The following is a 12,289-nucleotide window of genomic DNA, read 5'->3' on the forward strand; positions in this document are numbered from 1 at the left end:
TCACAGATGGGGCAATATTAAGTCCTTACTCCTAGGCTGAAAGAGGGTGCTTTGCTGAAAACTGCAAGAGTCCACAGAAAGACCTGTGTTTTAAGTACAAGCATTCCAGATTCAAAGCTGGCTATCTACACTTCTGGAACGGTTTGTCTCTGGAGACACCTCTGAACAATACATAGCAACAACGTAGCTCTTACCAGTGACTGAAGGGAAAAAGATGCCCACAAGCAGCGTAAAGGAAGTGGTGATGTCAGCCAGCACATACTGCTGATTCAGGCTTCCCCACACATCAGCTGAATGCAATGATGGTTTCTCAATTATTTCACCTTTCACCAAGTAGCTGCTCCAAAGATTCTCTGCAATTATCAATACCATTATTATTATTACCACCAGAACCACCACGATTATTGCTGTCATCATCATCCCACCCTTCCTCCAGTGGTCTACAAACTTCTTCTTGCTATCCTATGAGATAGGTTAGGCTAAGAGGTGGTGACTGTCGCAGGGACACCCAGTTGCTATTTATGCCACTACACAACACAGGCCCTCAATTAGGGAGGGAAGGGAAATGGCTGTTTATCTAGACAGTGTGTAGGACACCTCTTGGATTGTCCCAACATGGGGAAACCCAAGTGTACTGTTGACAGGGAAGGAAAGGTATCTCTCACCAGTGATAATGCCACTAGCCAGCCCTGGGATACCCTGGATAACGGTGACATTGTTGTGCTGAAAATAATCATCACAGGAGGCATTGTGGTGCTTGGTAGCATTGCAGAAAAACTCCCAGAGGACAGTGTGCTGGGTGATGTTGTCACGCTCCACCGTCTTGGCACAGTCATTAATGTGGTGCCGGGAAAGAGAGCGGTTCCCCAGCATGCACACGCTGAATGGAGAGGAGACACAAAAAGATGAACAAACCCATTAGGCTATAAAGAGGCCAAGGCATGCAGAAACAAATTTGAGAGTCCCAACCCTTAAGTTGCCCAAGGGCATGGGAAACTGAAGTTATCTAACTATGGAGAGATGGTTGCAGTCTTGTAAAAAAACTGTGACCAAAGATCCCTAACCCTTCCACAGAACAGACAACTCTATGCACATTCACAAAACTACATATTCCAACAACTTCTCGTAGGATCTGCGACATCCCAGACTGATTAAAAGAGAAGTCACAATGAATCATATCCAAGTATATTGATAACCTACGGGAAGTCGGGAGGTGCAAAAGAGGACTTGATGGCACCAGCGTAGATGGCCAGGATTGAGACGATGACACAGGCAAGGAAGAGAGAGGCGAACTTATTCACGTAGCGTACACCGACGAACACCACCAGCACCATAATCACTAGAAAGGCTGAGCCATACACCCGCATGTTGTTGAGCATAGCTGCTGGCTCCTTCAAGGGATCCTCACTATGGAAGATGGCTGCCTCAGGGGCAATGTACATCTGAGAGAGGGAAGGAAGAGACACATGTCACTTTTAGAAAGGTCAGCAGATAGAGGGGGAAAACATGGATTTTGCAAGATTAGCAGAAGTGCTCACTCCGCTCAAGGCTGTCAGGCTGCTTGGAAGTGGCCATAGCTGTGTGGAATAGCACCTGTTTCACAACTATGGAGCACTGCATCTCGTTAATTTTAGGGGAGCAGAACCCTTACCAGGAAGATTTCAATGGCTCCCAAAATGTACATTGCAGCAGCAAAGGTGGTGCCCAGATAAAAGCAGAGTCCAACGGCTCCTCCGAACTCAGGCCCCAAAGCTCGTGAGATCATGAAGTATGAACCCCCAGCTGTGAAGAGGAAATAAAGCAGTGGGTAGGAGGTCAAGAGACTTTGCAGACAGGGGAAAGGGTTATCATTTGCACTTCCTACACATCCTAAACATCTGCTTGTAGAGGAACTTTTTATTTCTAGAATTTTGTCAGGACAGCACCCAAATGAAATTAAACAAACCAACAGGTTATAATCAACTGAGTTAGCCAGTGCGTAGCACAAAACAAAGCAGTGGATCTCAGTGGATTTGTGGATCTCAAATACTATAAGGCATTGTGTTTTTATGACAAGATGAATGTCATCTGACATAGATAAACTTGTTCACCAGATACCAATGCTAAGGAAAGAATTCCACCATTTGGGCACCACCTCAGAAAAGGACCTGTCCCAACTAGTTACTTGGTTAAGTTCTGATGGTGAGAGCACTCAGGGCTGCCTTTGAAGATGAATGTATTTGGTGGGCAGGGAAGTGTGGGAGAAGATGGCTCTTGAGATATTAAGTACTCACCAGGCACAACTCCATTGGTGGCAATGGCACTCATGGAGATGGCTGTTAGCAGAGTCTGAGGAGGAGAAAAGACCACAGGAGGATTTAGAAGAAAAACACACAATCTTAAAGGGCTTTCATTCATTTGGTTGTGCAATTATACTCTTGTTAGATAGGACAATAGGCAATTTCCCATAAGATACAACTACAGCTAAAGAAAATCTGACAAGTTGTGGAAATAAAATCTATCACTGGCCTCATGACACAGCTGGATGCATGTGGGATCTTATGACTTTTACATTAGGATCTCAGCTGTGGCCTGCTAAAGTCACAAAGTATGATTTAGCCCCCATCTCCATGCTGTGGTCCAGACTGCTCACTCCAATCTTCTTCTCTAAGACATTAAAACCCCTAAACCAGGACATGATTCAGACAGTAGGAGAGAGGAACTCACACAGCAACAGCAGATGAGGACAATGGCAAAGGCTTGCAACACGCCAGCTGTACCCACCACCCAGGTGAGCCGTAAGAAGAGAATCACCCCGAAGATGTTCTGCAGGCAAGGCAGATAGACTCCCATGAATGTGCCCATCTGTGGAGACTGGAAGGAAAAGGACAAGCTCTGAAAACCAAACCTACTCCACTTTGCTGTCCCTACCTTGCTCTTCATCCTTTGCATACGTGATTTAAATACCTACGACTTCTCTGCTACTTGGCATTCAGATATCTTTCTCTTTGACAACCCCACCCCTTTGTCTGAATTCCCAGACAAACCCAGCCACCAAGTGCAGAGCAGGTAACAGCACTAAACTGCACATGTAAAGGTAAAGGTAAAGGTACCCCTGCCCGTACGGGCCAGTCTTGACAGACTCTGGGGTTGTGCGCCCATCTCACTTAAGAGGCCAGGGGCCAGCGCTGTCCGGAGACACTTCCGGGTCACGTGGCCAGCGTGACAAAGCTGCATCTGGCGAGCCAGAGCCGCACACGGAAACGCCGTTTACCTTCCCGCTGGTAAGCGGTCCCTATTTATCTACTTGCACCCGGAGGTGCTTTCGAACTGCTAGGTTGGCAGGCGCTGGGACCAAGCAGCGGGAGCGCACCCCGCCGCAGGGATTCGAACCGCCAACCTTTCGATCGGCAAGTCCTAGGCGCTGAGGCTTTAACCCACAGCGCCACCTGCGTCCCAAACTGCACATATAGTAAGTCATATTAAAAATCAATTGCAAATAGGCAACACATAAAAACTAAAGCCCTGCTCATAGGACTAGGGGAAAATCCTGGGTACCTGGTTACTCAGATACCTCAGAGCTTGATTTGGTGGCTTAGGAATCTGAACATTTTGCATAATTCTGAGCAGGGCTTTTATTTGATCTGATGTATTTATTTTTTAACTGGCTCCTACAAATTTCAAAAAAATGTCAAGAAATCAAAAATATTTTTTGAGGTTTACCTCATGCTGCCTTAAGACCAGTGGCTAAAATCCATCTCAAACAAAAAGGTGTTTTAAACTTCAAGAAGCACAGTTTTTTGTTCTGGAAAATCTCCAGGAAAGGGAAGCCCCATAGTTGTAGGGCAGCCATGGCGAAAGCATCAACTCCTTTCAGTTTTGGATATCAACTCATTCACTACCTTCAAATGCTTACCACTTCTAACTGCCTTAGTATCTCACTATCACCAAGCTCCTTACCTTGATAGCTTTTTTCTTGCCTGGAGGGACATTCTCAGCCTCCTCATGTTCACGGGCTCCCTGCATCAAGTTGGTGTAATTGGCCATGCGGTTGAGCAGGGAGGACACCTTGGGCCGGGTGTCCATCTCCTCCTGCAAAGTAGAAAGGATGGCAGTAGACATTAAAACTTAATATGAAAAATTTCCTAAGGCAAAAAACCACTAGTCATTAGCATGGTTATAGTAGTTTGGGAATGAAGAATAGGATAGCAGAATATGACAGAAATGGTATAACCTTAACATTAAAAAAAAAAAAAACCCACAACTTATACGCCAAGAAATTCTGAATTCTGCAATCTGTATAGTACATTTTGCTAAATTAGGCAAATTTGCAATCTTTGATCAATTTGTACCTCCTTCCTCTGCCACAGGGGTGGGACAACTTTCTCCCCACCCCCGTGGGCCCACCTTGTCAGGTAAGCAGGGCCACCCTTGTCGAACTTCTGTCATTGTGATGCTGTGGGGTTGTTAGCTATTTTTCTGATTTATGCAGATTGATACAGAGGTTTCACCCTCAAAACCCTAGGGATGAAGTAGACTCCACACACAATACTCTGAAGGTGACTCTTTACTGGCAGGATGGCTACTATTACAAGTTACTATACATATATACGGAGTTGGATGCATTGTATTTCACTCTCTTGAACCCATGAGAGGCTCTTCTTGCTTCTAAAACTCCTTTAAGCAGTGCAGAAATTATAGCTTGTCTGTCCTTACCACTCCTCCAGCAGTATGTTGTTGGAGTCTCCACACTCAGCAAAGCAACCAACCTTCAACTCCCACCCCTCCTATCACTACCAAAGACACATTCAGGCTCACTTTTAAAGGGAGTTAACCAATTAACAAAGCAACGATTCAGCGTTTCTGTGACCTTAATTGGAGTCACAAGATTTAGCAGCTGTTACATTACATTACAGTAGACCCTCGGGTTACGTTACTCTCAAGTAACGTAAACTTCAGACTGCGAAAGTGGCAAACCCGGAAGTATTTTTCCAGGTTTCGCCACTCGCACATGCACAGAAGGGCCACCTCTGGATATGGATTTTTCAGGGTGTGCATGGACCCCGGAATGAATTAAATTTGTAACCAGAGGTCCACTGTATATTGGTTTTCTTTCCCCAGTACAATTTATTTTTTGTAAAACACATCTTCTAACAAATACAGTAAAAATACTAACAAGGCCATCCTACCCACCTGTCAAAATCAGCTGGGGGCTGGTGGGGAGGGGCATTTGTTTTGCCAATGCATTCATTCCAGCAGGACTCAATACTCTGATTACCAGTTGATGAGCAAAGGGTTGTATCCTGCTCTCTGCAGGGGCCTGCTTTGCTAGCTCACTCCCCACAGGGGTGGGGTGAGAAGTCTGCATTGTCAGTGCATTCACTGCAGTAAAGCCAAGCAGCCTCCATCAGGATTGAACCTCATCACCCAGTAATGTCAGCTGATTGGCAAGTAGGTGCAGCTTGGGGAAAAAGGTCTGATGGGCCAAATTGGACCCTCTGTGGGTCAAGATTGGCCCATGGGCCAGAGCACGGGTGCACAACCTGCAGGCCTTCAGATGTTGTTGGACTACACCTCCCATCAGCCTTCATCACTGGCTAGCTGACTGGAGCTGATGGGAGTTGTAGTCCAGAAAAATCTGGTGGGCTGCAGGTTGTTCACCCCTGGGCCAGAGATTTATCATCCCTGCCTATACATTTTCAAGTCCATCGCTGCAGCTATGAGAGTTAAAAAATAACCTTTAAAAAATAAAAGAGAGACGTAAGATTTCCAAAATGCAGTTTCCCATGTCACAGTTCCCAATCCTTTGCAACTTTTTCTGTGTTTTTGCGAAATTAAAAACAACAACCATGCATAGCCTTGGGAAACAGAGCAGAGCTATCATGAAAGGCTATAAGGTATGATTTAAACCAGTGTTTGAAACTCCCATTGTTCTAGGTGCATTTTCCAATAGGGAATTTCATTAGCGCAGGCAGTTTCTGAGCTCTAGGCACAGCACTGTGCCTAAGATTTCAGATTAAAATTGCTGAGGGGAAGGAAAAGAGGACCTTTTTCTGCCTCTCCACTTCCAGCCACTCTCTGGAAACTGGAGAAGAGACCCTCTTAAGAATTATTAGGGGAGTGGGCAGGGGAAGGACTAGACCATGTGAAAAATGAACATAATATTTTAGCTGCAGTTTATTAATTTTCAGCTTTGTATTATTGTTATTGAAAAATTGTGCCTAGACATTCCATTGTTGTGCCCCTAACCTAGGTTTAAGGTACCATTTAGCTCCTAGTTTTCATATCTAACACCGATTAATACATATATGGACACACATAGTGGAAGGAAGGAAGGCAAAAGGCAGGAAGAACTAACCCACCAACAATGATCTTACCTCAAAAAGTGCCAAATTCTTGTCAAAGAATTCATCGCCATCTTCGTAGTTGATATTGTTGAGATAGGCATTATGAGGATCCTTCTTGTGACCAGGATCTGCAACAAGAGAGAGATCAAATGGAAGGAAAGGAGTAGTCCAGCAAAGAGTTAGTGCTGTTCATACATTTAGATTATTGGAACTCTAACTGGGCAGTGGGAAAAGTAAGAAAAACACCCTAGATCAAGGCAGTCCATCACGGCCTTTTTGGTGCCTACACCCAGCCACAGCCCTTGCACTGCCTTCAGAAAGCAGATAAGGTAGGTGCTGGGATTCGGGAAGGGATGAATGAAGGTTCAAGGACCCTGACAGGACTTTGTGTCCCCTTTCCAAAGCCCAGAGCCTCACTTAGCGGGCCTTGGGAAGGTACCACGCACAAGGCAGTATGTGGCTTACGGGTTCCCTGTCAAAGTACTCTTGCAGTCCACTTGGTATGAAAAGTCGCTCCCCCATCTTTACCCTAGATCTTTTCAGATCATGAGCTACTTGCCTGCTCAGTTGCTGACACTAATTTTTACCACAGGGCATTTACTATTGTCCCCATATGAGTGGGGTCTGTGGTGAGCAGCAGGCAAGGGGTTTAGGGGAGAAATACGCTACACAGACATAAGGAATCTGAGGCTAGAAAGATCATCTGGGTAATACTGCTGTCAAGCATTCACTTCTCCTTGCCTTATACCATTGCCAAGACAGAAGGGATAGGCAAGGGAGTCCCATGCAGCTTTGGAGGTTCTTTTCCCCCCTGGTGTTTGGAAGGACAGACGGACAGGAAAGCAGCCAAGTTTAGCAAACTTACATGCATGGTTGTGCTACAGCCTCATATGGAGGAAAAGTTCCCTCAAATGCAATACTTTGAATTCACCAGTAAGGAAAAGGCTAACAAGCACCACGGCAATGGCAATTTGCATATTTAAATTGCATGTACTTGAAAGCTGTTTGCCTGTTAATTTTCAAGAACAGGGTGTGTTCCAAATTAAAGAGGGGCACGTTGTAGTCCTCCTGTAAGGTTCTTATAAGTGCTTCAGGTGTGAAAAGCTGTACTCAGTCCTTGAATGAAGGTTAAAAATCACAGCAGTTTTAAATGCTAACAAAGTCTGTGTACACATCATGCATCTAAAGCACATTTAAAGCCACCCTCCACCCTGAATCCTGGGAACTATAGGTTACCACTCATGAAGCTACAAGTCTCAGCATCCTTAAAACCTATGGCTCCGATTATTTTTGTGTGTGTGGAAGGTGCTTTACATGTATGTTGTACACGTAGCCTAAGCTGAGCTGCCTCTTTATTTGTTTACAGTCCTTTTTGAAATTTTACCATACTTTCCAAAGTTTATGTGCAACCATGAAAGCTAAAAACTATACCAACTGTCTCAAAGTTTGAGAATAAGGAATTCCAATCTCTACTTGTACCCTGCTTTACTAGCTGCCTTCATTTCTCTCCTACCCCATCAGATCCATATATCCAGAAACAGAACCGCAGAGACCTGGTGCCCATTCTCTAAACCATCAGCATATGCTAGCCCCTGAACTCTAAATCTATCTGTGCCACATGAGAAAACATCCCTCTCTCCCCTCCAGCTCCATCTCACAGAATGCAGATATGCAAGTGAATACTCTAGGGCTGGGTGCTCTTCAAAAAATTAGTAAATCATAGAGACAGGCTTGTCCGCAAGCAAGGAACCACAACATTTATTACTGAGGCCTACCCAACAACCCTGAGGCATGGAATCTTGGCACCTGGCTGTGCTGGATTAACACCCCACCCTGTTTCCTTCAACTTTCAGAACAAAGCGGATAATAAATCTCAGGAAATGTTTCATCCAGTTCTGGCTACAGGAGTGAGAAAGGAGTGAGAAAAGCACTCATACAAATCATGGCAACAGGCCAGCTGTGTATGGGAAAAGGCAAATGAAATTAATGGAAATTATTTCTGGGGTTTTCTTTAAAAAAGATGCAGAATCCATTATTCAAATCAAGTGTGAGGCTTCTCTGAATTTTTATTATTAGATAGCATCCTCAGTGTATAGGAACAAGGAGTTCCTGAGTACTTCAGCAGCTTACCCCTGCTTACTATGTCTCCAGGGTACCTTAAATGCACTAACTATGACATACCAGAGATAACAATCCTGCTACTACTTATGCAATCGGCTATTCCAAGTCAAGAATCCTTGATCTTTACAAAGATCATTGGCTGTCTTTAAACCATCAAGGATCACTTCCTCAAATGTATAAAATACAGCAGTGAGTTCAAAGGTTGTTATTCTGGAACAATCAAGTAAAGCAGATCCCTGTTAGGACAACACTTCTTAGTGTTAGATGTGATACAGGTCTGAATTCAATGTCACCTTGATCTTCAAAGAAGAGCACTGTAAACAGAGAGACGGCTACCATCCCTTGGTGAAAAGAATTTAGGCTGAAATTAAATGCTATAAAAATCTAGTTTGAACAAGAGCATTCCAGGAAGGTTTTTGCCTAAAGCAGTTTTTCAACAGCCTACAAAAAATTACCAGCAAGTCTGTACTTGCTAGCAATTTATGGCTTTTAAACAATAACTTCTGTGAAGTACTCTATTCATCTGGATAATACTTGCCACAGGCAACCAGTAGAGTGGCTATCTACAGGTCTGCCCTAGAGCACACACACAGGGACATTTGTGCCTTCAACATAAGATGGTTACACCATATACCATTTTCTTTACTAGTCATTCTTTCTCACACATGCATTCACACAGAGAACTTATTTTTCACCTGTCCCCTAGCAATGGGGCACATACACCTTTGTCTAACAATGGGCAACACTGATAGACACAGGAGACATATATACTGCACACACACGGAAGTCCTGTAATACTGTACCTAAGAGCTGATACTGTTCCCCTGTGACGGAAGTTTGACTCACATCTGAAAAATCAAACAGAAAACGGGAAAGAAAATGAATAGCAAAATAAAGGGAGAATGAGGGAATAAAGTGATGGGCTAAAATTTCTCTCTCCCACTTCCCCAAGATTCAAAAATGGCTTTCTTCCCCCGCAATCACAATCAGCAACAAAAATGGTAAGGAGTAAAAAAATAATAGTATTAAGCTGTGATTTCAAAACAAGAATAGCTGCAACGGGGTAGCATAGAAGTAGCATAGAAAGGATTTATCTCCTTTCCCTCCCACACACCATTGAAAACACTCTGTAACTCAAAGGGGAGAGGAGGGCTTTTTCCCCACCGGGCTTTGTTCAGGCTTTATGGTAATGGACAACTGGGGAAAGGGAGTAATTTTTTGTGTTGAGAAGGGAAGCCAGCAAAATCAACAGGACAGTATCATATCAATATCTCCCCCACCCTCTACCACTATTAAGATATGTTGATTCAGTCTCTGTGAATGAGCTTTGTTTCATGTGCATAGTGGTTGTCACTTGTGGTCACTAGCTAGCATCCCCTCCCCTCCCCAGGACAGAGTGGTTTTCTATAGCTTATGACTTGTCTGGCCTGCTGGAGTGATAAGATTGTAGGGGTAGGGAGTAGTGTGGCCGGAACTCTGGGGTCCTTCAATGTTGTGAAAATGGTGGTGGGAAAGATCAACAGCACTCTTATTACAGTTTAGACATGCAAGATGGGTGTTGACTTCTCCCCAATATCCTCTCCACCTCTGAATTTTATTACTGTTGACTGGGCTATGGGGGAATCTCTACCCACCATCTTTTTTATTCAGATAAACATCATTCTATGTATGTTTGTCCTTACCTGACACAGTAAATAATGCAGGAGACTAATTCCCTACTTTTGGTTTTACTTTCCAAAGTCTTACCTTAAACTAAATAAACAAATAAAATAAAATAATAAATAAAATAAATTCCCTTTAGGGAATGCCACACTGTCTCCCTGCCTGACTCTGTGACAAATCGAGCCTTAAATTCTCTAGAGAGGTTTCTTGTAATAAAAATGCAAACACTCCAGACCCTGAAGGCAAAGATTTGGTAATATATAGGTGTAGCAGTGTCAAACCCATTTAACAATGAATTTTTGAGGGGGAAAATCACAACAACCTGATTTGCTTGAATCATTTCATTTTCCTACCTTAAAAATGGATTGTGACAACCAAGGGAAGGAGACTAGAGACATCACAGTGCATTTTAGGGTAGGCATAGGGTTTCCATCTCCAAAAAGTACGGTATATGGAAAATCGGGAAGGGGTTAAAATTGACTTGAATCCTAAAGGAAGATCCAGCAATTCAATTTAGGGGATAGTTGCAGTGCTTTTCACCAATCCATTCACGCATTCTGTGTACTTGCAAACAGCAGCACAAAACCATTCATAAAGTAATTGGAAGGGACTCCCAACCTGCTCTCCCAAGGAGGACACAAGCCCATTCACTTTTGTAATTTTTTATGTTTCAATAAGTTTTGGTAATACAAGTGTGCTGCTGCAGCTTAGATTGTTTATTATTTTGATATTTTATATTGCTTACTGTTTATGCATGTTTACACCTTATGCCTTGTGGGTGGGCCTGGTATTGGAAAAAAGGTGCAAAAATAATAACAAGACAAGGTATGGTAGAAGCAACTATTTATTTTTAAAAGAGGAGAAAGGGGTGGGGAGGCAGTTTCTTCAAAATGTAAAGACATGTACAAGGTCCACATGAATAGAGCTCCAAATGGTGCCTTTCTCTGGGGCAACAGCAAGCAGTGAGGAACAGGGGGATGCAAGGCCATGGGTCTAGCTGGAGGCCCGCAAATTCAGTGAAGTGTATCACACCTATCAAGGCCTGCAAAGTGAACATGTGGGGGGGGGGGTGGTGCCAGAGTAGACAGCAAATCATTCAGAACAGACAGATGGAAGCAAAGTCTGTTTGATGAGGGATCAAACACAAATGATGTGTTTCTGTTCAACAACCTATCTTTGCTCTTGTCAGCCACCCCAGTCTTGGCAATTTCCCCAGTCCTGTTGGCACCATTCAACTTTCAGAAGCAGAAGCATCCTTTGTTTGTTGAGTCTGCACTCAGTGCCCTACACAGAAAGCATTGTTTCTGTTCATTGTCTGGATAAAGGGATTCAAACTGCCTGGGATAAATAGAGATTATATGGAGAATCCTGGGATTTGGACATTTCCGACCAGGAAGGATGTGTGTACATAGTCTAGGTCAGACTAGAAGTGCACTTCTGTTTTTTTCCATCTTGATAGCAGCACAATAATGAGCAAATCCTTTTAAGACTCTGGTACTTTGGAGGGTCAGAAAACATCCTGTTCGACAGTGGAATTTGCTGCCAAGGAGTGTGGTGGAGTCTCCTTCTTTGGAGGTCTTTAAGCAGAGGCTTGACAACCATATGTCAGGAGTGCTCTTATGGTGTTTCCTGCTTGGCAGGGGGTTGGACTCGATGGCCCTTGTGGTCTCTTCCAACTCTATGATTCTATGAAAAAGGGTTTGAGTTTAGGATTGTCATGCTGAGGGCATGTGATTGCATTACTCAGCCTGGGAGGTCTAATGTTAAGAGGCTTGTTTCTGCCCTTCATATTCCATTCCAAGGTTAACCTTAGCCCCTAAAATAGCTATCCATAGTAGTTTTTAACTTCTAGGTTTCAAAAAGCCCTGCCCTTCAATTCTGACTCATTTTACCAAGAGGTGAACGACACCATTAGAATGCTTTAAGGTGTGCCACAAAGAGGGAGTTTCTCAAAGCAAGCTTTTGTGTGGAATGACAACCTTAATCTGTGCAAATGACAAAAAATATGGATCCAAGGGCTGATAGTTATTCAGAACCACTACATCCAGAATAAAAAAGTGATTTGAAGAGTACACATTTTCTCCCTCTCTGTGCGTGTAGTGAAAGGTCTTTATGATTCTTATTTTATTTAGAGGGACAGAACAATGTTATTTGCCCAAGGTCACAGAGGTGCTCTCTCT

At 43.6% G+C, this 12,289-nt stretch overlaps 1 protein-coding gene across 10 annotated transcripts in view; it reads right to left on the reverse strand.

Annotated features, from left to right (window-relative positions):
* SLC12A6 (solute carrier family 12 member 6) overlaps positions 1-12,289 on the reverse strand; it is a 46,108-nt gene that overhangs the window by 7,880 nt on the left and 25,939 nt on the right. For 7 of the 10 annotated variants that reach the window (XM_083706555.1, XM_083706551.1, XM_083706554.1 and 4 more), the window contains 9 exons: positions 9,251-9,295; positions 6,357-6,454; positions 3,940-4,071; positions 2,707-2,853; positions 2,274-2,328; positions 1,652-1,782; positions 1,201-1,442; positions 666-880; positions 195-353 (listed from right to left, as the gene is read on the reverse strand). In XM_083706555.1, coding sequence (XP_083562681.1) covers positions 195-353; positions 666-880; positions 1,201-1,442; positions 1,652-1,782; positions 2,274-2,328; positions 2,707-2,853; positions 3,940-4,071; positions 6,357-6,454; positions 9,251-9,295 — 1,224 coding nt within the window. The remainder of the gene's footprint in view (positions 1-194; positions 354-665; positions 881-1,200; positions 1,443-1,651; positions 1,783-2,273; positions 2,329-2,706; positions 2,854-3,939; positions 4,072-6,356; positions 6,455-9,250; positions 9,296-12,289) is intronic. The other 3 variants (XM_083706558.1, XM_083706557.1, XM_083706559.1) reach the window with 1 other exon arrangement.

The sequence above is a fragment of the Podarcis gaigeae genome, assembly GCF_964106915.1.
Source record: "Podarcis gaigeae genome assembly, chromosome: 13".
Lineage (NCBI taxonomy): Eukaryota > Metazoa > Chordata > Lepidosauria > Squamata > Lacertidae > Podarcis > Podarcis gaigeae.